Below are 26,121 nucleotides of genomic sequence, written 5' to 3'. Positions count from 1 at the left end.
CTGCCATCGCCTACTTCTTACCGTCGCTTTTTGTTATTTATGTTTATTCCGTCATTATTACGTTATTAATTTGCGCTCACGCCGCCACCGCCGCGTCCGTCGCATCGCCTGCTATGCTCGCTACTCGCCGAAGTAGTGTCTGCGCGCGCGAAGCTTGTATGCTCTCAAATTGCAACCATCACGGCAAGCATAGGTAATAGTGGATGTGGATGTGGAGTGTCGCGCGCGTCAAGCAACCTCGTGCGCCGCTTCGAGTTTTAATTTTTCTCCAGCTGGCGATCAGTTTTTCTCAGACATCAGTGCATATCAGTAGACCGCTCAGGACGGACATACACCGGAGTGCTTGGACTTACACTTTTGTTCGCGAGGACCTGCCAAGAAATACGAAACGTTTTCCCATTCTGTTTTTTTTTTGTTTTTGTTTAACGTGTTCTGCAGTTTCCAGAACCTCGACGCGTGCGTGTTTAGTGAAGACGATTTTTGTGCAAGCTGAAATTGTACGGATTGGTTGAATTTTTGTGTGTTTTTGGAAGGGTTTGATTTTAGAGTGTCAAAGAGTGCAAAACGAAAGCTAGAGCCCCTCTATTCAATAGTGGTATTTTTCACCTACGCCTACTAGGACTTTGAAAAATAATTCCAACTTTATTGAACGTTGAATACCACCCAGAAAAAAAAATTACAATCCAATGAAAATGAAAAAGAGTGTGATTTTTGTTTGAAATGCAAAACAAATGTTATCGATGAATATTTGTTTCTGAAGCAAAAGTGCGTACCATCCCGGGAAATAGGAAAAAAAATAGTACTTAGACGCTTATCGTGAAAACGAAAACACTTGATCAATTTTCCTCAAAAAAAAAGTTTCTCTTGCTGGTAGTTTATGCTCTATTAAGTGCTGTTTTTCTTTTTTCGTATCACATCACATCACTCACGTTCCCTGTGTTTCGCAAGTGCTTCTGATTTTTCCTTCTTCTTTTTCCACGTTTTCCACTACAAATGAGCTGAAATTGGTACGAAGAAAATGAGTGTTTATGTGTGTTTAAGACGAAAAATAAATAATAGATATCTGCTAATTAATTGCATCCACACTTTCAATTGAAACTACATACTCTCCGGTTGATGCGTCTCAAGAAAGTGACGGAAACTATACGGAGAAAATAATAGATGCAGTGAAAAGTGGAAAATGATAAACGTCGATTGAAATATAAGCCAAGCCAGGAGAGGAGAAAAGGCCCTACGAGCGTCGGAGTTTTTCTGGTCGGTGGTGGTGGGCGGCAGAGACGCTGGTGCATCGTTTTCGTTGTCGTTGGTGGTGCATGTGCAGCCAACAGCAATGCACCGAGGGAGGAGTTGAAATGGAAATTTTAACTCAGGTTTCGTTGAAATGTTTGGAAAAGCGGTTTTGTGGCGGTGGCGGCAATGAATCGACGTCACAGTTGGCTGCGCTGGACATTGGGAGTGAAAATCGGTTTTACGCGACGCGGTTGCTTTGATTTGCAGGTTCAAGGTGGACTCGAAGGTGGAGGGTATGTTTGATGGGCTGTTTAGATTTTTTGTGTGTTGTTGAGAAAGTTTGTATCAAAGGGCGGAAGTAGTTACTCGTAGTTGATATACGAAAACAGTATGCAGGGTAGGTGAATTAATGGCTCTGTGCGTAGAAGACATGCATAGAAGCGTAACTTCAAACCATATTGAAATTTTCTATTGTTCCATAATGCTGGTTTGGCATTCTTCTCTCATTTAAGGACATACACTCTGTGTATAATAAGAGCCCCGTAGAGAGAAAAAATAGAGGAATTACCAAAACGATTTTCGGCTAATTGCCTTGCATTTACGCTTGTCAACCAAGTGTTTCTAGATGAACATATGAAAAGGGCCAATGAGCCAATGAGCCAATGACTTTCATCGTTGATTTCGCACGAATGACAACATACCCACCCAAATTTACCACACGATCTGATAGAGTAAACTTCCTCTACCAGATGCTGCTATTGGTTTTCCAGAATGATTCTTAATCCGCGAGTTCGTTCAAAGTATTTGGTTACATTTGGCTCATTGGCCCTTTTCACACGTTCGTCTAGATTTATGCGTAATCTTCTAATAACTTTCCGCAGGGTTTCCAAATGGTCATAACCAAAAACTACTTTGAAAAACCCTATTAGTGCTCATTTTAATACGTCTTGACAACTAAATTCTTAATGGTTACATCTACAAAGTCAAAGAAATTTAAATTATGACTTCAATCAATAATCACATACTTGCAACTCGGTAGATTCTCGTCAGTGCAGGTTGCTCTTGACTTAAAGAATTGATCTTTTTTTGATTCTGCGTCTATATTTTTGCATGTTTGCTCGTTCGATCCGATTTATTATACACAAACTCTAGTTACTATCTGCCGGGAACTGAGGACATATTGGGCAGCGGATGCGAACATTTCCAGTGTTACTTATAATCGAAGCAAGCTATTAATGCTGTGACATTCTTAATTCATAATTCCTAAAGCAGTGGAAACCGTGTCGGTCCATTTTACCCCAGGGGTGCGTTTTGAACTGTCTTCCCCTTCTTTGTTTTCAATCGGCTTGATTGACGCTAGAATAGGAAAAGTTTCTTAAAACTCCCATTCCACAGTCAAGGAGAATTCATTTTGTATAAATAAAATGTGTTATGGTATTATGTATGGAATCATAGGATGTTAAAATTATATTTTGTATTTCAAACTTACAAGAATGACAATTTTGCTTTGAAAGAATTACTTTAGCGATTTTCTAAGCGCTGTTCGCAAAGAATGAAAAATGAAGAACTGCTGAGAGAAATTGATAAAATCGCTTATTGATACTCTCATAAAGCGAAAAAATATGATTTTATTTGTCAAACATAAACTTTATAACCTCTTGTTGTTACTTACAAATACAAAATATCATCATAATATCTTATGATTCCATAATCTAAATAAATATTTAAGTAGGGAATTAACCCTGATCTGAACCCCTATTAAGAGCGCTCTTGGGCTTCAGTACACTGAATGATCGCTAATATAAAGATCCTTCCTTAACAGAAATGTAATTCAATTTCTAGTCCGATAACTGAAACAAAGTTCACTTAAAGAACACTTATCGTCAAAATTGTTCAAAATTGTTCGATTATTAAGAAAATGTCGTTTGCTAAGTGAATTTTGAACATTTGTCTATGTTTGAGTCATTTTATACCCTTGGAACTCATCACCGGATTAAAAAAAAATCTTACTTTCAGAATTCACTCAGAGTTAATATTAGAACTCTTTCTTTCTCTCTCTCTCTCTCTTCATCTCTCTCACTCTCTCTATCTGTCTCTGGAATTCCCATATAATTTGATGCATAATTCACTAGAAATGAAATCCAATGATAAATCTGCAGATCACTATTTGATTTCTACACTATTATTTCAAGGGACTCAGCTAGCCTAGTCAGTAAAGGTAAGGTATGAAGGCGGCGAGTACGATTTTCGGACATTTTATCGACTTTCCTGAACCTAGTAGTATTGCCACACAATATACCAATTCATGCATTGGTTGGCATATAAAGCTCTCAATTAATAACTGTGGAAGTGCTTCTAGAACACTAAGTTGAGAGCCGACAAAAAGCGTAAAATGCCTAGACGAAGAAGTAGAAGAAGCAGAAAAGGAAGACTAGTTAATTTTTGCCCACAATTATCTTGGAGATGTTCCATACATTCCATGAAACGTTGTTCAAAATTCCCTTCGAGCTCTCCTTCGAATGATCCAAAAATTATCACCGGAATAACCTTGAAATACACCTAGGAATTCCCTTACAAACTCACCTGGAGCATTTCCTAGGTATTTTCTTGAACATTTCATCAAAACATTCCTCTGTATTAAATTCACTGCTCCTCGGAATTCCCGTGAAACTCTCCTAAGAATTGCTTTGAAATTATCCTCATAATTTCCAATGACTTCTTTTCAGAATACCCTTTGAATTTTTCTCCATCCTCTTACCTAGAAATTCTTTTAAATTTGGGGTTCTAGTCAGAACTCAATCATTAATTTGCAACCTTTCTTAGTATCCAAAAATTCATATGAAATTTTATGATCCTAGAAAATTCTTGGAATTCTCCTCAGAATTCCATTGAAATTCTCTTTTGAATTGCATTTGAAATATCTTCAGAATTAACATGAAATCATCCTTAGAATTCTCTTGGAAATTTCTTTAGAATTCCAAAGAAATCAACCTCAGCAATTCCTGAGTATCAATTAAACTTTTGTTTTCATTTAACCTATTCAGGATTCTTTGAAATTCTGTTCAGAACTACCGTTCGTCTTTCTCTGGAACTTTATCCATAAGCCATTCTCCGTAGTTTTTTTTCGACTTCTATTGGAAGGTTTTTCTGAGCTTCTTCTGGCTTTCCCTGAAAATGACTACTCCTGGAATTTGTTTCAGATTTACGAATCTTGTCGGGCAGCCTCTGGATGCGTAATCCGATTTTTTTTCCCGAAAGCTTCCTTAAATTGTCACCAGAAATTTTTGAATGTTTGTCTTGGAAGCTCCACTGAAGTTTTTTCGACTTCTCTAAGAAATTTCTTCAAACTTCCACCAGAAGTGCTATTTTATTAAGAGCTTTGAATGGGTTCGTTTATTTCCTTTAAATTCCGTTATAATTGCTTATCTTTTGACAGATACGCGTATTTCGTCTACTACTTGCAGACTTCATCAGTGCCAAGTACTCAACACCAGCTATTTTATCCTTTCTCTGGAAGTTTTATCGACTTCCATCAGAAACTAGTTCAAACATTGCCCGGAAATTTCTTCCGACTTCTCCTGGAAAGCAAATTTTCCGTTCTTAGTCCAAAAGTTTGAATTTTCGCCACGGAAAAAAAATATAAAATTAATTATGATAATAAATACCAATAAATACCGATCTCTTAAAACTGTTGATACCGATAAGCTGGAAAACAATCTGACAACGCTAGTTCAGGTATTATTAATGGGTAAAATCGCACCGTAGTTTGATTTCAATTATAATGATTTATAGAAAAATTCAAAAATATAAATTCGATTTATCGAATGATATTGACATCCTCACGCAAGAAGATGTCAGGATAAATCGAATTTATAGTATTGAAATTTGATTCTACGAACGTCACTGTCGGCCCTTCGCTCATTTTCAACTTCTATTAAATTTTCATACTGCCGTACTCTAACGGAACTATCTACCCACCCTCTTCTAAGATCATTCTCTAGCTATCAAATTATCACACTAAAGCTTCATGTTAGATAGCATTTCCAACCAACTCTGAAACTCACTTTGATGCAAAAATGAGATTTCATATCGTTATTTTGAAGCAATGTGACGTTCGGAGAGCAAACTTCCCTATGATGAATAATGGTCCTAATTCAAGTTGTTTGTAGCACTGTTAAAAAGTTAAAATTAGCGTATACGTCGCTTTGCTGTCACACGGAAGTTTAGTGTTTGCTTTGTTTCAAGGCCAACCATGATATCTTTCCTAAAATATTTTCTCCAGCGCTAACGTTGCATGGGAAGTTCCACGCCAAATGACTAATCGGAAGAATTCGACCTTTTTCCAGGGGGAACGACACTTATTTGGATGCATTTTTTCAGTTAAGTAATTACTTGTGATTTTCGGAGACAAAAATAATTGATGGGATTTTTTTTTAGTGTGTCGTTTTGACGAAAATAGAGCAGGCACAGACAAACAGACATAAATCATTGAATAATTCTCAATGTAAAACATGGTCGCTAAAACGTTACCGCCATCTGTTGAGCACACTGTGCTGGGTAGTACGCTGAACAGATGGCGGTAGTGTGTAAACGTCATACGCAAGGGAATTGACTTTGCGCGCCGCAGGTGGCGGTACTACCAACTACGATACTTTTATATTGTCCGTTAAATGCTTGTTCGATGAACAACTTGCGATTGTTATGTCTGTTTGTCTGTGGAGCAGGGATAGAAAAAATAGATGGGAATGGATCAGGGAATGGATTGGATGTTAGGGGTGTTAAATACTTTCAGAGAGATACGACGCGAAGAGGAAACAGAACTGCAACGCCTGTCAAGTCGAGTGAAGCCAAATTTATGTGCTGCTCTGGTCCTAATTTGACAGCTACTCCTTTCCTATACGATTAAACTTGGTACATGTCGCGTAGCGTTGCGGAAAGTACGGCAAGTTTTCTAGTTAACGTTATAGTAAGGCAGGATTCACACAAATTGCGCACGTAAATTCTAAAACAACTAAATCAATTTTTAATTGACCATTGTGGGAAATTACTGATGGTTTTTACGGCATTACATTTTTTGCCACCTTGCCGCATTTAATGTTACACGGTCGGTGCTTAAATATGTTATTGAGCAGCAGAGCTGCTGATGTTTTCGGCAGTTTCAAGAACTGGATCTTATTGAAGGGCAATGGAAGAAGATAGGTGTAAAAAGTTGAAACATCTGCTGCAACAATATTAATGGGGTGTTTACATATATGCTGGTTCACTAGCTCAACCAGTTCAACCACTTAGCATGAATTTCAGTTGCTCCTGAAATCTCATGCTGGTAGATGCTGACGCCCCGTTTACATTATGCTGACTACTTATTAGTTCACTAGCTCCAGCACATATACAAACACTCCATAACCAAACTCACAGCAAAACCACAAACGAAGTGACAGACGGAGCGGCTCAAAAACTTTGGTGACTAACCTGCTATTGCAATTTTTCAGTGTACCACATGGCAACACCACTACTACTGGATTGTACCACATGGCAACACTACCATAGAGGTAACTCTAAGACCACTGGGTCCCGAAGAAAATCATTATTATTTTTGGCTCACTCAGTACCAGAACAACGGTCCCAAGCAGTCCCAAGCTATTTCACTCACCCCTGCATGTTCTGCACACACCACACACCTCTGATGTTATCTGTCAAACTTTCATAGCGAATCAAAACAAACATAGTGTAGTAATATAATTTCAACTAGAATAGGGTACGTTAATCGTTTGCTTGGGACCAATAGGCTACTAAAGTGGTGAGCCAATTTAAAATCGTTAGTTTCGTATTGATTGTTGCTACTACTGGATTGAACTAGCATTTTCACCAAATGTACTAGAATGTTTTGGTTCTATCTCTTTCACTCTACTCAAAACTGAAATGCATAAAAAAATGACAAAATGATACACTCTTTGCACACTGTCAAAGAATCATTGTACACAAAATCAACTTCTAAGAAAATTCTATTACAGCGAACCACATTATTTTAATTGATTTCTTCGCCAGTTAGTCGTCTGTCACTTCGTTTGTGGCAAAACGGTTCCGTATCGAATAGGTCGAAACTGCACTGTAAGAGGAACGGGTGATGGCGACGAATGACTAGGTTTTGCCTAATATTCCCAGCTGTATTTGGACGGGAATTAGATTCTTAATATTCTCGCACAGAAAGTGTATCAGCCGGTAGGTGGATTCCTTCATCATTAGCTTCTCCAAATCCTTGAACAGTACCAGCGACGAGAAGAACTTGGGCTGAGTAGAAGAAAAAATGACCTGCACGTTGAATTCCTTTTCCACCTGCTTGACATAGGGAATTTCGATGTACAGTGAGGCTTTTCCCGGGGATCAGCAGTTCGAACGAAATCAAACAGTGGCATCGTGCCCGATCGGCACCTTCCATGATACCACACACCGACGCCTGGTCCGGGAAGTAAATGTGTGCTGCTGGCTCGTCCATGATGCTCTTAATGTTCTTGCTCCCGCAACCTATTATGAACGAGTGATCCGTAGTCTATTTTATATTTTTTTAAAATTTATTTACTGACAGGCAGTATGGCAGTGCTTCTCGGTCGACCTGAAAACTACCAAATTAGTTGGGAATAGAAAGTATAGATAGGATGGATCGACAGGATTTCCCACCATTTTTTATGAATGCGGAGGGGCAGGAAGTATATTTTGTGGAGGGACTTCGGATGATAATCTAAATGCATATATAGAGGCACCGGACATGGAAAATCATTTGCATTCATTTCGTGCATTCATTCACATTCATTTGCCCCTACCTTTTTTCATCAACAGAATTCCACAAAATAATGTGTGGAGCTTTTGTAGGTTTTGTTATTAACTACAACTTTTGTTAACATTTCAAATCCGTATCTCTTATGCATGACAAACCAGAGCGAACAGAAGCCACTACTGTTTTTCAGTGAATGAACAGTAACAAGTTCTGCCCGCTTTAACTCGTGATGTATAAGAGATACAGATTTGAGTTACAAGCAAAAGTTGTAGCTAATAACAAAACCTACTAAAGTTCTTTACATTATTTTGCAGAATGCTGTTGATGAAAAAGATTAGAGGCAAATGAATGTAAATGAATGCATGAAATGAATGTAAATGATTTTCCATGCCTGAGAGGCACTAAACATGTTTTGCAGTGGCAGGTACTCTATTGTGTAGTCTGTGAGAGGGAAATCATAAATCGAGTGTCATCAAAAAACATAGTATGTTGAGAGATTGAACTCGTGAGAGCGGATTTTCTCTTTTTTTGCTCTCTGGAGACTGTTAGTATAACGGGTAACACTGTATGGGGAAAAATATTTTTATTTAATTATAGCTTGTTTAACAATAATGTCTGGGAAATAAGTGAACGGCAATGTCCATAAATGATTTATTTAGGCTGTCGTTCACTGTTTTTGACCTGATTATGCATTGCAATCGAATTATTCCCACTTCTCTCAATTTATATATGGAGATTTTTATTGATCCTACCAGCGGAACAGCGCCTGACGATATGATTAATTGACATCAGTTTTCCACATAACATCATGTTATGATACGAAATCGTTAATTTTAATAAAATATGATTTCAGGTTCAGATTCAGCGACCCAAAATTAAGTAAAATAAGCAATTTCACCAAACACAGAACCATCATAAATGTCGATTCTGATTAGATGTTTAGGAACAGTTAAAAATTGCACATTTTAGCACTTCCACAGAATTGTATATTTAGAGTGTTAGAATGCATTGTTTGTTAGGGGAAACGTTTCAACACTACTATTTTAAACTACTTAATGAAATACAAAGCAAATTATCTTATAATATCGTGAAAACGGATTGTTGAGATACGAGAATTGAACGGTGTAGTGATCAACTTCACTCCGTTTTACGGTACCTCGAAAGAACCACTCATGTTTCAAAGAAGCACACGGACTGTAATTACATTTTGAAGCAACTTAAGTCCTTAGTTAAATTTTTGCAACAATAATAATCCTATAACTGATTCGTTTGTAATGTATCCAAAAAGTTCGGCCTAATGGAATTTAGGGAATCAGATTTAAAGAATTGTTTTACTGTGGGAATTGAATACAAACAAAGCACAACGGTTATTTTTAGATAAATGTTGTCTTCGGGAAAGATTTTACATATTTTTTGGCCAATCTTTTGATGAAAGTGGAGTTACTAGACCTTACCAATCAGGCTAAGGCCTCCACTCTACTCGATCCATAGCCACACTTCGCCAGCCTCGTAGTCTGCGAAGGGTCTGCGGGTCGCCTTCTACTTTGTTGATCCACCTTGCCCGCTGCGCGCCTCTTCTTCTTGTTCCTGTTGGGTCGCTTTCTAGAACCATTTTCACTGGGTCGTCGTGCGGCATTCTTACGACGTGCCCAGCCCACCGTAGTCGCTCAATTTTTGCAATGTGGACGATGGATGGTTCTCCAGCAGCTGGTGCAATTCGTGGTTCATTCGCCTCCTCCACGTTCCGTCATCCATCTGCACATCTGCACCAAGGGCGCGTTGGTCCTCCACGAGCATAGTCCAGATCTCGTGGCCTTAGAGGACCACCGGTCTAATAGCGTCTTGACAGTCAACTTCGTGCGGTGGCGAATTTTATTCGACCCGAGCGTCCTCCGGAGTCCAAAGTAGACACGATTCCCTGCCATAATGCGTCTTTGAATTTATCTGCTGGTATCATTTTCCTCTGTCACCAGTGAGCCCAAATACACGAACTCATCGACCACGTCGATTTCGTCACCGTCAATCTGAACTCGGGATGGGAGGCTAACATTGTCTTATCTAGAACCTCTTCCTTTCATGTATGAAAGTGAAGTTAGGGGTGGTTTTTGAGTTCAAAAAATCAATATTTTTTTTAGAAATTTCAGATAGACTAGCATAATGCTGGACAAAGTTATGGAACAATTTATTTGAAGCAACTTTACTAAAGATATAAATTTACCATCTCTTATTGTTCTAGACCAGTATACGTTTCAAAACGGTAACTCAGGGTGACCCCAATGATTAATTAGCACAGTCATCAAGTAGCGTCAGCTTGGCTTGAGTCTTGAGAAGTTACTCATCCTCACTTATCCAGAAAAAAACTGATTGAGTATGAGGAAAATCAACTTAAATTTCACTCAGTCGAAAATTATAGTAATAGACTGTGTGAAATATTTCTCGATTTTCCTTATAGTCAATATTTTTTTTCTGGAAAATCGAGGCACATTTTACTTATTCACTGAGTCACCACACTTGGTGCAATTTTGATTTGAATTCGTCTCAATTTGAAGTGACTCTCATTGGCCGTGTGTAATCAAGCAGATATTTAAGGGAAATCAAGGAAAAATTTTACTCCATCACCCGAAGGATTTTTGCGGGAGGAATATAATATTCAACAAGCTTATTTGAAGACTTTGTTAAGATATGAACTAGCCTATGGCTAAAAATCTCTTTAATAAAGAAAAAAAAAAAAAAAAATTGAAGACTAACTTCAAATGAAGAAATATGAAGGAAATCAAATAGTCAATGGATGAGCTTTTTCAAATAAAACATATGCTTCTTTAAGTAAATCCTCAATAGCGAAAATGTTGTCGATATCCTCTCTCGTTTTTAAAATATATGACAAATCGCATTTGAGAATGAGAGAGAAAAGGAGAATGGTAGAGAAAAAGAGACGAGAAAAGGAAGGTGAAAAGGTGAAACTCTATCAAAATGGATATTCAAGCGAACAACGAGGAAATGTGGTCGAAGTAGCATAGATACCCTCCGAGGGAGAAGGAGAGTTGACTGTCATTGAAATAGGATCTGATTTCAACGTTAAGTATTAAGAATACTTATCAACAATTGTTCCTTTCTTCATGTTGGAAAGATTTTAAAGATTTACATTTACAACTAGGTATAGGAAATTATCCATGTTTCAACTTATGCTACCATCCAATCATCCAATCATCATGATGTCACTTTCAGCGTCCTAATTAATTATTAACTATGTTGTTTCACGTGAATATAGGGTTCATGACCCAGGAAAACTCCCAAACACTAGGAAAGCTGCTATTTATACAACATTTTTTAATATAAAAAAGTTCTTTGTTGTTGATATTGAGAGGCTCATCATATCTCTGAGTAATGAAAAAATTGTATCCCTGTTAGATGGAGCCACATTATGGAACCAAGTCGAAACGACTGTTTTCATATAAGCGTTTATACGAAAATCGCTTCTTTTCGACTTCACCAATGATGGTTTTCATTGATATTGGCAAGACCAATAAGTACTTCACGTTGATAAATATTCCGGATGTTTTGAGTTTATGTCAAACGTGCAATTTCTGCCGCTGATAATTTTGGGATGTAGCTTCAAATTCTGAAATATTATATGTATCTGAAAAACTAGGGTCTATTACAAATCTACTATAGGGTGAAGATCTCAAATCAGTTAATAATTTGTTTTTTTTTTTAACAAAAATTAACGTAATCTTGAATCCCCGATTCATACTGTTAATACACTAGGGGGGGTATTTTTTAGTAGGTATGCGCGGAACACTAGGCCTAAAGTAAAAGGTTAATACATTCTTGTACAGAAGTCGAATCGATTTGTGGTTTTTTTTGACTAGCAACTGAATAGTTTTGTTCCATTTCCCATACATTTTCCAATACAAATTTTTAAATTCTCTCACAAATTCAGATCGTAACGAAATTTGGTGACATTTGGCATAACTGTTAGGGACATCAATACAGATCGCAAGCACAGTGGGAAGCAGGAAGTTTGATCCACCATACAAACTTGCCCCACCCTAGTGAGCACTCTATATCTTAGTAATCTCAGAGTCGATGTCCCGCTTAGAGTGAAGCCAGAAGTATCAATCGAACTGACAAGTGGCATACCAAATGAATAAAGTAAATAAACTTTAATGTTTCCAGAGACGGTGAACTCCAAGTATTGCAAACAGTACTGCTTGTGCCCAACATTTTCTCTTTGCATGTGTGAAGCACTTCCACTGTTATCAATTGAGCATTTTATGTTGAGTGAAAAAGATTTTCTGGAACGGACCGGGAATCGAATCCGCCACTTCCTGATTCTTAATACCCTGCCTGACTATAAACCCATCCAATCAAGCCCTCATCCATTCACGCAATCCCAATCTGATAAAAAAAAAAACCCGCCAAACGATCGCTTTAGGCCTTAATGCAACTCATGAGCAACTTTGACTTTTTATGGCCCTTTTCCTTCATTCAACCGGCTCATCAATCCAGTCAGTATCATAGCTCTAGCTTTCATACAAAATAATAGTAAAAGTGAATCTTTCCAGCCAGTTTGCTCTACCAGCTTGTTGCATGATTTTACTCGTTTTTATTTTATGATGCAAGTTTATTTCCATCGTCGTTTTCTTCTTTCCCTTTAAGTATGTGGACATAACCAGTTCATTGATGTCTTCGCTTGGTCTGCCGAACTAAAACTAATCTGTTGTCGCTGTCCGTCCAAGGTGCCTCGCATCAAGACGGGTGTAACAGCAACCAAACTTAAATAATAAAAAAAAAACGTTCCATAGCACTTGTTAAAAGTGAAAAAAAAGGCAAACCTGAACTCAACTTAACAAGCCATGTAAGCTTTATTGTAGCTGGTTCGAGTAATTATTTAATTATGTGACATTTTTAGGCCCACTATACGATCGAGGCAGTCGTCGTTGTCGAATAAAAAAAAAGATCACGTTCACGGGAGCCTCCTTCGATGATGTAATACCTCTACCACCATTCTGTTTTACTTCATTTGTAAATTGATGGCACGGAATTTCACTTTCTTTTTCCGCTGCTGCTGCTGCTGTTGCTACTCCGCCACCGCAGTCACCGCCTGCTTGTGGTGATGCGCCAAATGGGGCCAGCTATTTCTCGCCGTGTTCACATAATGTGTATTATTTTGCACGCGCTCCTTGCACTGAGTGGTGCTGTTTGTTAATGCACTAACAACATGCTCAGCTCATCATCATTGATGGTAGATCACGGTGTTTGAAGAAATCCAGCGCAAATTGAACTGTTTGCTTGGGGAGTTTAACGTGTTTGCAGGATGGTCAGCGAGTCTCTGAGGTGTTAACTTTGGACAAGTACAAGTAGATGATGCACTAAAAGGAAAATGGTAAAATTATAAACGGTACCCCAAGAATTCACCTCTTGATCGGAGATTAACTAGCCCGTGGCTAAAAATCTCCTTAATAATGATTTAAAAAAAAATCATATCTTGCTCTCAAATTTATCAAAATTGCATATGAATCTGTTTGTTGATGAGCAACGGAATAATTAAAAAAGTCCATAATTAATTGATACCTGGCAGTTCAATAATAACATTATATAGATAATAATATTAATAATAATATAATAGTAGCAATCCCATTATTATGGCCATTATTGGAAAAATATATCAAAAATCCAAGCAAATTAGTGTTTCCATAGATTCTGGGAAAATTAACATGTAAACATATTTTTTCTAACTTATCTTGAAAAAAGGATGGACTCTAAACAAAAACGAATGGTAATTTTTTGCGGTTTTTCGGGTTCAACTTTTTGCCATGATGACTTAGACATCAGCCATTCCATAGCAAAACGATATAGTGTTTCTTAAATTTTTGTTCCTTATCGCTTAACATTGGACCCGTTAATTTTTTTTCAAAATTTTATTACTTTTGAACCACTAGGCTGATTTCAAATATCAATTATATTTTATATTTTTACAAATAGGGGAAATGTATGTAATGTCGGCCTAAGTGTTCCTAATTTGGGCCCATACATAAATTCAGCAATCGACTAAATTTTCAATAGCAACCAAAAATATCCATTAGTACCGTCCCAATGACGCGTTCATCTAGATAAAATTGATCAATATCAGATTTTTAGTTGTTTAAAGCTAGCAAGTTTTGGGTTATCGCTCAATACTCCTATGCGACTAGACTACCGTGCGTCGTGACTATGTTGCAGTCACTATAAATCAATGGAGACGCATGGTAGTCTAGTCACATAGGAGTATTGAGTGATAACCCAAAACTTGATAACTTCAAGCAACTATAACTCAAAAACGAGAAAAGCACTTCGCTAATTTTTTTATATATTGTGTAACAAAGCCTAAATTTTCAAGGAAAAACATAAAACATAATGCGCCCTCTGTCTACAAACCATGAGAACCATAAAAAACAAGCACATTCAATGTTTTTCAATACAAAATCCCAATGTTTTAATATCATTATATTTTTCCTACAAAGTATTCTTAATTAACTTTCATTTAATATTTTGATCTCTGAAATCTTCTCAGTGATTCAAAAGTTAGTTTGAAAAAATGTCATTTAAAAATAAAGAAATTTTGAACCACTCTAATGGTACGAGTTTAATATTTTGCTACAAGGAAGAATACTACAAATTTTTACGAAATTCTGAGAACTGAATTCGTTTTGCTATATATGAATGGCTGTATAATATTTTTACACGTAGATTTCTTAAGGGAAGTAGAAACAAACTTATAATTTAAAACGCATTTTTTCGTGATGGCAAGCTTTCCCTTAATACTCTTGGGCAGAGGTTGTAACGAGACTTTTTTTTCCAAAAAAAAAATGTCACTATGAAAATGTATGGGGTAAAATGTCAGGACATTTTTCACCATTTAATTTTTATAACATTTACCAGCTCTGCTCTTTGGTCATTCGTGACTTATCCGGGGATGAGATTTGAACTCATGACTTTGGCGTGAGATGTACAACAATTGCCGAGAATCAGCTAAAAAATAACATTTTGCTGAGACATCAGCTAACGAACAGATATTTTGCAGAGATCCCGAGCAAAGTAAAATAACAACCTGATATCATCCTGAAAACAAGTTTTGTTACTCCAGATATCATTTTGTTTTCAGTTGTTATTACATAACTAATTTAGTTATCAACCTCGACTAATTTTGTTATCAGTTGTTATCATGGAAGAAAATAAAATGATTCAAGGTGAGTTCAAAACTTCCAATATTATCCACATGGTAAGAAACAAAAACATATTTCATTAATCAGCGTAAAGCTGTTATACCAAAACGATAAAATAATTTGAAATTTGTTGAAAAAAATCGCATGGATCACAGGATTTGTTATCAAGATGTTTTCAATGATAACTAAATCAGTTATTTTTGTGATATCCAAGGAGTAGTATTTTGTTATTATATTTGTTATGTTGGCTGTTTATTCAACCACAATGATAACATGTTCGGTTATCATATCTTGATAACCGGGTATCAGAACTTGTTATCAATCTGGTATTTTAATCCTTTACTCGGGAAATCAGCAAAAGTAAATGCTGTTGGAGGTTTTACCGAGTAGGATTAAGTGTGTATAGCTGTTAACCACTACGCCGTCCCCTGATTTTGTATTTGCTATTGCTAACTCGGAGAAAAATTACTATTGCATTTGACAATCGCAGTATGCTTTCGAAACTGTGATTGTCAAATAATCTGACGCATGATGATTATTTTCTCTGAATTGGCAATGTTGCCACATTCAAATTTTAAATTAGAAATTCTTCAATTATTTAGGGAACATTCTAGATTTTTTTTTTATCAGCCCAAAACATTTTTTTTCTGTGTATAAATTTATTTGATAAGGCTCAATCGAATTAATTTTACAGAGCCGAGGATTCTTGTTCACTATACAAAACATCTTAAAACTATGGTCAAAAGGTACAACACAATAAACACTTTATCTTCCGCTATCCAAAAAGCCTCCTTCATCAGAACGGGAGCCACTTCCAGTGCTTCCATTGCAGAAATGGACGCAAAACATGGTCAGCACTCAAACATTCATCACTAAACGGTTGCTTTCCAAAGTCGACCGATGAAGAACAATGAGGAGGACCACACAATGGTTGCATGATCGCATGACACACATCGAGAGTGGTCTGCTTTTGTCGACAGCCGAGTGGAACCAAACATTTGATTTGCATATCTTCCTTATGATTTATTGATGCAATGTTTTACTTTACTGTTGGAGGGTTTGTTTTTTTTTTTGACAGGCTTGGGTCGAAGGGTCTCAGAATGTTATGAAACTTGGCCAAAAAAAAATGCAAACTAATTTAGCTGATCATTTTTCTCGAAAAATGTTTGTTGAAGTTATCAGATTTTTGCATGAACCAAGTAGGGTAAATTATGGCTTCGGCACCCATTGACTGTTTTCGGCAACCGAAATTGAAACGTTAATTTCACTGTATTTTCCCATTAAAACTCTTCGCTGAATGTATTAAACCGATTCCTTACCTTTTCAGCTTCAATCTGATTACATTTTTACGACTGTGCAATCCTGTTATGCCATATATTTCTTTAAATGAAATATACACACTACAAAATACGGTTGATTTCGAGTTGCCGATAATAGAACAGCTGATTAACACGCAGTTCAAATGGAAAGGGTGCCGAAGAAAAAGAGACTGCCGACAATAGTCACACTCTTTAAGAGATGAACTAGCCTATGGCTAAAAATCTCTATAATAAAGGAAAAAAAAAAAAAAAAAAAAAAAGTCACACTCACCTGAGAAGTTTGGAGCGTTGTAAAAACATGTTCAACCCGTTTTGATCAATTCTGTCAATTGGAATTGGTAGAACAGCAAGCAGCAGATAAATGTAAACAAACAAACCTGTCATGTATGTGTGTGACGCTGAGAAATCACTAATAGAAGTTCGGACGCTGCTTAGATTGACGAGAATACGTAAATTCCCCTATCACAAAAACTAATTCAGCGATTATATTATAGTGAAATGGTAAGGAAATTATCTCAGCAATCCATTGAAAATATAATCTGAAAAATGTTTTCCTCGAAAATTTCACGGTGCATAGTGTAGCCAATCGGTTAGCTTTCGTGTTTTTTTTTTCAGTTACCGTGGGGACGTCTTTTGTTATTAGCCCCGGTCCCATTCAAATTGTCTCATTATTTGATAACGGCCCTTATATTTCACATTGACGGTGGATGCCAAAATGACGTTTCTCATTCCGGTGGTGTCCGATTTTTATTTGAATAATCGATTAATCGATTAACGAATTGAAAAATGGGTTACATCATGCCAAGTAAGCATTAATTTAACCAGAGAATCATCAACCATCATTTCAAACATGTTCTGCACTCTAATGGGTGCAAAAATGACTGCACAGCGATCAATCAATAATCGATTAGTTATTAATCAAGTGATAAAAATGGAACATCTTTCATTTTTGGTGTGGAAAAAAAAAACGCAAAATTTCAACTCTAGCGAGGGGGCAGCATTAGCTAAAAAAAACCCTTGCATTCGGGGGTATTTATTGGATGAAAGGGATCGTGAAAGAGGACACTAAAATAGAAAGTTTTTTCTTCGCACTGCTTTATCATAGCATTCTTCTTTGGTGGAGCTCATAGTAGATAGGGTCTAGTATAAGAGAGGAGCGGACTGGCTGGTTTTGAGCCAAACGAACTGTCAAAGCCAGAGCCAATCGAGCAGCGCCTATTTCGATTGGATTGGCAGTGTTGCTAGAAACCACCCAGGCATAGGTTGCCAAGGCAGTTTGTTTTTAATCCGCTCCTCTCTTATATTAGACCCTCTCTACTTATAGTATATACCTGATCAAAATTAGTTTGGTGGATTTTTCCATTAGAAATGACTCCAGAATCCAGTGTCGTATTAACGGTAGGGCGATGGTGGGCCCAACCATATTTACTAACCACTCTATTCAATAGGCGCCACAGGCTTACTTTCGGATGGATTTGATCAGGTTCTAACCGTTTAATATTAAATTTAATTGTAATACAGAAATTCGAGAACGTAAGTGGAGGTGGGTCGGCCACACACTATGGCTACGATGAGAGGCTCAACTCAAAATTAATTAATTATATGATTAGAGTAGTAGTTATACTGAAGATCCGAGAGATGTCGCCCCTTCAGTGGTAGGAAAATTATTTTTGCAGTATGGAGAATATCAGAAAATCCACGATTTGTGACTAAACATGCTTTCACAGAAGGAAACAAATAAACAAGTGTTTACCTTATCACCATAGTAATGTACTCGTGCAATTTGTGTGCACCTAAAACTGCCCATAAAGACGATAATGAATAAAACATGAAAATTTTCATGCATTTCCAAATGGTTTCCTACCATTCCCATACATTCGAAGTGATTGGCCTTCTGGATGGGGATGATGTCAGAAACAACAAAACATGATTAATTAAAGAAAATTCAAGTTTTTGGTAGTATTTTTTCTCCGTGCACGGTCGTGCAACATTTTTGATTGTTTATGAATACCCGAGCAAAACGAGGCCCTTTAAATCAGTAGAAAAAAAATAGCACAATAACTTGGTAAGGAATGATTTTTCGACCTACTGCCATACAATTTGTACTGTACATGTGATCTGCTTTCACCTTCTTTCAGTTATAACATAAATTACCGGTCACCCTGTATATAGCAGATCTGCTAGTGTTCTTGAATGTTCTTGTGTCATGAATCCTATATTGGAACCAACAAAGTAGATAACTAATTTGGATGTTGCTGATAGAGACATAAGGATTATTGAAGATTACAATGATATCATAAGTTGAAACAAGGATAACCTAGGTAAAATGAACATTAACATAAACAAAACCTTCCCAACTTGATGTAAAGAATAATTGTTGATAAGTATCCGTGATATTTCACATTGTTATCAGATCACATTTATAACACAGTCAACTATCCCTCTCTAACACGCTATTCTGTATGACTCGATGGAAATCTAGGCTACACACTTAGAAATTTTTACAGAAATCTGTAAAATTTTACCGAAATCTCAACAGCTGAACGTTCGGTAAACAGTTTCACAGATTTCCTGTACTGTTTCGCAAACATCTGTGATTTTTCACAGATATCTGTAAAAAATTACTGTTTGCCGAATGTTCAGCTGTTGAGATTTCGGTAAAATTTGTGTACTTAGAATACATACAGGGTTACCCACTCGAAGTGTTACCAGATTCAAACTGCTTTAACTACCACACTATTAATGACAGCGCGCTCAAATTTATACCAATGACAGTTCATTCTATTGTTTACAAGCTTACAAAAGCATTTTTCTCTCCGTCTTTTAGAAAAAAGTTATTCGTGATGGAATTTAAAAGAAATAGTGTGATTGCTTTATATTTGGCTGGAAAATCACAACCAGCAATTGTTCGGCAGCTAAAACATCTCAAAGTAAACAAAATGTTCGTGTATCGCACCATAAGTCGTTACAATAGTACTGGCAGCATTGCAAAACGCCATGGAGGTGGTCGTAAAAAAACCGCAACATCACCTGAGATGATTCGAAAAGTGAAGGCTCGACTTGAACGAAATCCACGTCGAAGTGGCAATCAAATGGCTAAAGGGCTGAAAATTTCACAAAGTTCAATGCAACGACTGTTGAAAACTGAGCTAAAGGTCAAGCCCTACAAGTTTCAAAAAGCACACGATCTTACACCACAGTAAAAAAAAAGTTAGACTCGAAAGAGCAAAGGAGTTGTTGCACTTGCACGAACGTGGCGAATTTACAAACATTGTGTTCTCTGATGAGAAAAATTTCCCTATCGAGCAATTCGTAAACTCTCAAAACGATCGTGTTTACTTGACCGAACGCACGTACGAGAATATAAGCCAACGAATGGCCACCCGAAGCAATTTCCCATCGCAAGTGATGGTATGGGCAGCCGTGACCGCTGATGGGCGCTCTCCAATCGTTTTCATCGAGCCTGGTGTCAAAGTAAATGCGACTTACTATCGTGAAAATATTTTGGAAGCTGCTTTAGAGCCGTGGGCACGCAAACACTTTGGGCGCAAAGCATGGACGTTCCAACAAGACTCGGCACCGTCACATAAAGCAAAAATTAACCAAGAATGGTTAAAAATCATATTCCATGCTTCATTTCGTCGACACAATGGCTTTCGAATTCACCAGACGCAAATCCGATGGACTTTTCCATCTGGTCCATTTTAGAGAGCAAGGTGCGGACTAAAAAATATGCCAGTATGGATGCGCTGAAGAAAGCGATTGTACGTGAATGGACCAAAATACCACAAGCTCACATTCGTGCAGCATGCAACTCGTTTTTTGACCGTTTGAAGGCCATAGTCAAGGCAAAAGGTGGCTACATCGAGCTAAAGTGAATGGATTTTGAAATTTTGAGTATTTTCAAACATTTTTGTCATTGGAATCAATAAAAAATATTTCACACAAAAAAAATATAGTCGTTTGAATAGGTAACACTTCGAGTGGGTAACCCTGTAGATGCAAGAACAAAATTTGTTGATATTAGATATTAAATATCTAGTTAATGCTAATTTTTCTCAAGTAATACTTAATTTTGAATAACATTTACTCAGTTTGAGTACCGATTACTCATTTTTTAATATGTTCTATGTATAGGAAATTGAAAATTTGTAGCTATGAATTTACCTCCAAGATGCAAACTAATTTTCCTATTTCATCATTCCCTTACACCCGGATATTTGTCACGTTATTTAGGCACCACTGTCTGGCAGTGGAATTATGAATAAAATCTGTTTGCAATCATTTCTTATGACTCCAAGAAGCTTGAACCCTGGAGTTAGAAGGTACCACGTAACGTGAATAGATCACCTTTTCGTGGTACGTTACAGGATGTAAGATCTACCACCGATTCCTAGTCCTGACTACTTCAAACTAGGGGACAGGATTTATCAGTAATCAAAGGAACACATCTTAGTCCTTGTTAGTTTTTAAGAATTTTTAAGGCCTCGGGTTGCCTGAACCGAGGATGATCTTGAAACAAGGAAACATGAGTTAGTTAGTCTTCATCTATATGATTCGTGATCTTCTATTCGTTATACTATAGTTTGCAGTGTTTAAGACTAGGGTTCTGATGCATGATCATTATCGGTGTCATAGCTTTTTTTGTTGTTAAGTAATCCAATCTTGAATGACAAAGGGTCGTGCCTCTCGAATAACAGAGGGGCGGGTGCTCTCACTCTTCGAAGGGTATAAATAACGGAACCTTTAAATTATAATAGATTCCTTGCGATGAAGGCAAGAATGATAACTGTATCAAACCGAATACTTCATCATTTCCCAAAACTATTTCCACACACACGATAAGTCCTGCTCTAAAACATTATTGAAGCTTATATACACCTTTGATAATTGACTGAAACTTTCAATCAATCAGTAGTACAACACTTGATTGATGCGTAAGTTTTAAAATTACTGTCTCAATTTAGAGGGATAAAACCTATAGAGGAACGAAAAGGCAAATAAACTTACCTGACCGGTGCAACGCGTTAGTTACGAAAAACGGCACCTGATGCAATGGAAAGGGAGGAATTTGATAATGGTCACTCAATGCACTTCTCATCACCACTTCAGTCCTGTCAATTAACACTTTTTAAAACTGAAACAGCAAATTTTCAACATTTTCACAAGATTGAAGACGACGCAGCATAACAAAAACTTGTCATTTTCGCAGCGCAGCCTACTTCGATTCACGGCCCCCTTTACACATTGGGACTAAGGCTCTGAACCATTTGGTGGATTATTTTAACATTTGGTTAAAATTTGACAGATAGAAAGTTATCGATGAACCCTGCTATCCGAGCATGGTTATTTCTGACAGACAAGAAGTTAAATTTTGACAACCGTGGCTCGAAAACCGGTCGATCGACAGCACGGGGATTTTCGAACATAGAAAATAACTTTCGAAATGTCACTTTTAACCACGAGTTAAATTTAACTCGCCAAATGGTTCACAGCCTAAAGAGACTGAATTGGGTAAAGAGGCGACATCTTATACATTAGACAGGTCTTCTGTTCGATTGGAATAACTTTTCCTATGACTTTGATAGATAAATCGATTTTTCCAATTTTGGCGTGTCGTCTTTTTATAAAATCAGCCTCTTGGGACATTATTCACATTTTTGGCCATATACCAAGGCCATACAAATGTTTCAAGTAACGTTTATCTAGAACATTTGGAAAACGCTATCTCAATGTTTTATTCCTCATTCCGGTGATATATCTTATACTTTAGCGGTGTCTTTAGTACGCGGAGCACCTCTGTCCTGCAAGCTCGCTGGCCTCATACACACCTGTAGGGTGGCAAAGCCTTATTAAGAAGCGGTAAACCGCAAGAAAGTCAAATATGGTTTCTGTCTAGAAAGTCGTGTTGCATAGTGTAATTAGATCCATTTGAATGGAGACATTATCATTTCTGGTTGAACAATTTTTACAACCTGATAGTTTTTAATTTCGATGGATTTTCCTTGACTAAATTTTGATTGATTATCCTAATTAATTAGGGTAAACGCTCCTATAGTACTTTAGTTATTGACTCTCCATGCACAACCATAGGAACCTAACGCTTCTAACGTACCGCAACTATAGGAGCGTTTCCCCTACAGATAAAATTTTACAACCTCACATAAACTGTACTAGGCTCTCGATTGAAGTCATATTTGCTATCACATTCATCACCAGAAAATCAAAACAAGTTCCGACAGATGTTGTCAGATATAAATCTTGCCATATACTGACGTTTCATAAGGGTTTTGATCGCATAGTAAACAAAGCAGCCTACTCAGATATATCCTCACCTTCACCGTTGACCGCTGCCGTTGATGCCCAAATCTAGTCAGCCTGTCCAACTGCCTGTCAGCCTGCGTATCAACGACCACTTTCACGTAGGCATTTGAAACGAACGGAACGGGCAACCACTCCGTGTACAGTAACGAGATACCGCCACTGGACGACGACGACCATAAGTCGATGACGACGTTTCGGATTAACGTAACAGTTCAGTGGAGATGTGGAGTAATACCGTCCATTTACAGTCTACGCGAAGTGAAAAAAAAGCACGCATCACATCATGCAACTTGTGCGCCGAGTGCCGGCTATAGTAAATCTCCGCAAACCCAGCCAATCTCGAATGGAATGTGCACAGACCTAAACCGTCCTTATCAAAGCAGTCTCTGACAAACTAAACGGGCCTTCAGCTGCAGCTGTTGCGTCAAATAAAAGTGAAATTTTCCAAGCAAAGATTTTCTTTCCACTTATGCTCGGTGTTTTTTTGTTTTATTGGAAACAATGTTAATTTGCTTTCATATATTGCATTTCTTAGCAACTGTGCGCACCCGGAGCTTTGATCGCTAGTTGTGTGTGACTTATCGTGAAATTATATAAATGCTTCACACTTCGGATCCGATTTTCGCTCCCAAAAATTTCGTTCGCGCCAGTTCCCAAAACGAAATAAAACCATCAATGCACACCATTCAGCCAGCGTTGCCACGGCAATCGATTGAAATTCATTCCGGATAGCTATGATGAAAGAAGCAGAAACATAAAACCAACAAATACCGATGATAAAACGCCTACTTTGTGTATCAAATTCAGCTCATTTGTAAAGCATTCATGCACTTGTGCTCTGCTTTTTTTTTATTGCCAATTCACTCTTAGCTTTCCTTGTATCACACGCTGCTTTTCGTTACAAAAGCTGAAAATAGCAGCAATTTTCGAAAAACGCTCATTTCATCACGCCACCTCTCTATCGTTTGTTTATGCATGGCTTCCCTCCAAAAAAAATCCACCATTTCTAATCAAACAACTTAATCGAAGAAAAAGATTTCTTTCTTTCTTCCTCTCGTTTTGAATCTTCTTCTGGCCAAAATTTTCCGATCCACGACATTCAGATTAAGCGCAAGATGAGCGTTAGCCAGCGGAGAAGTCACAGCCTGTAGTCGCAGTTTTGGAGAATTATCTGGTGTGACAAAGAACGAAAGGGCTGATGTCTGTGTTTTGTATGCCAAAAGTTCTTGCAAACGCGCACCTGTAGAGAACGGAAAACTCTCGGAAGAAGAAACAACCTATCGGAACAGGTGGGAAAGTCCGACCGATCGAACGGAAACAGGCGAGCAGGTTCGTCGCCTTCGCGGCCGGCCAACGAGTTTGTGTATGTGAGCAGATTCCCCACAAAGGCGGGCACTGTATGTAAGCGGTATTCAGGAGCGGGAAAAACGCCACGAAGCGCGTATTCATCATGAAGTCAAAGGTAGGTGCAGGGATGAATGGTGTTGGGTTTGATATATTTTTTTTGATTTCCCATCTTGTTGAACATGTTTTAGGATGTGATGAAAAACTCTAGATTCGCTGATTGGATGAAAAGTTAGGTTTACTTCCATTACTTTTTGTATCAAAAACTAAAAAAAAGAACACCAAGAAAAACGAACTAGTTCCGATTGCTATCACAAATAATGATGATGATAAGGAACTGCCACACTGCACAGTGGTTTAAAAGTGCAATACCGCAAACTGAATTCAATTGCAACTTAGGGCTCGACTATAAAGCCCTAGTGTCTTCGGAAGAATTATTCATATTGAAGTTCTCCACATACGAAAGCCGTTGGTCTCCGGTCCATGAGTTGAAGGGTCGATAGGTACACACTTAGATATAACTAATTTTACACGTGACGCAATCCATCTTTGACATAAAGGATCAGACGTAAACAATTATTTCATGTAAAATTAAGTGCTCCGAGACTGAAAAGATCGTTATTCGACGATAGTACGTTTGATTGAGTTGAATTGCGCTTCTGATATGACTCAATTTTATGTCAAAATTGACGCTCGTATATGCTAGTCTCAGAGCACCTAAATTTATATCATTTTTTCTAAGTGTGTAGGATCCAGGTGTGGAAGGCGACTCCTTCGCGTCGGTAGCATTGGTACTCAGTACGGATATCAAAGATATAAGATAAAAGATACGTTGATCATAATAACACAGACAAACAGACGTAACTCTTTGACAAAGTTTTTCTTGAAAACATAGTATCTCAAAACACAGGACCTCAGTAACGACATCTCTCGGGCTTCTCACGGAAAACAAGCTTGTTCGCTAACTCGCAAACAATATTGCATAAAAGTTCTATAAAATGTATAGAAACGTCAAAGTGATCCGATGCCAGCGCTGCGGCGAGTAGTTCGCGGAACTGATAATATTCAAATCAACCGTTAATTGCGTGAACGAAGATACACAATGAAGAGTTACGTCTGTTTGTCTGTGATAATAAGTTGCTGAAATTTGATTGTGACTGACATAAGTTACATGCACGTAACCACAACTATTCAGTGACAAGTGTGCTGCTAGGGTTGTTATATGATTTCTATATGGTTGTCTGAGAATTTATTATTGAATGAGTTGTGAAACTATTTTTTTTGTCCCTCGTTATTTCTTTTTGTCCCCTTCCCTCGACCTATTCGAGTTATGTCGGATATAAAATGAAAATATTACTAGCATCAGCCTTATACAAGTTTAAATAACTTCGTTAAAATTAAGGGAACTTTGTTTAATTTGTAAGTTTTTTTAGCCTCAGGGCACTTCGTTAGAGTTTAATGGACTCTTAAATCCGTAAAAATTTAGGGATCTTTGAAGAACTTCAGAGACCTTCGCGGGAATTCAACGAAATTCAAAAAAGTTCAGCGATCTTGTGTAGTGAACTTCCTAAAAATTCTGAGAACTTCAAGCGAATTACAAAGCAATTCAAGAAACTTCCTTAAACTTCATAGAAGCGTCGTTTGTTAAACCTCAAGAAAATCCGGAGAAATTCAGCCAAAATTGTAAAAACTCAGCGAATTTCTTAGAGGTCCAGGGAGTTTTGTAAAACTTCAGCATACTTCTTAGAACTTCAGGGCTTGATATGGAACTAATTGGATGCTTTAGGAGCTTTGTTTCATATATATTTCGAATAAATTGATTATTTGTTAAGGCTCATTTGCTTCACGGAGCCGAAATTCCAGTTTAACAAACTTTTCTTAAACAAATTCATAAAAATGTTTATGAAAATTCGAAGAAACTGTCTTT

General features: G+C 37.4%; 1 protein-coding gene across 2 annotated transcripts in view; it reads left to right on the top strand.

Moving 5' to 3' along the window:
* Window positions 1-258: 258 nt before the first annotated feature.
* Window positions 259-26,121, top strand: part of LOC135717389 (uncharacterized) — a 71,768-nt gene continuing 45,905 nt past the window's right edge. Inside the window, exons 1-2 of one of the 2 annotated variants that reach the window (XM_065239450.1) lie at window positions 259-497; window positions 23,954-24,312. In XM_065239450.1, coding sequence (XP_065095522.1) covers window positions 24,301-24,312 — 12 coding nt within the window. In that variant the 5' untranslated portion in view covers window positions 259-497; window positions 23,954-24,300. Of the gene's footprint in view, window positions 508-23,953; window positions 24,313-26,121 lie in introns of both variants that reach the window. The other variant, XM_065239451.1, reaches the window with a different exon arrangement.

The sequence above is a fragment of the Ochlerotatus camptorhynchus genome, unplaced genomic scaffold (assembly GCF_037179485.1).
Source record: "Ochlerotatus camptorhynchus isolate MF236.1 unplaced genomic scaffold, CSIRO-AGI_Acam_v1.1 ptg000055l, whole genome shotgun sequence".
NCBI lineage: Eukaryota > Metazoa > Arthropoda > Insecta > Diptera > Culicidae > Ochlerotatus > Ochlerotatus camptorhynchus.
This window is presented reverse-complemented; position numbering and strand designations above follow the sequence as displayed.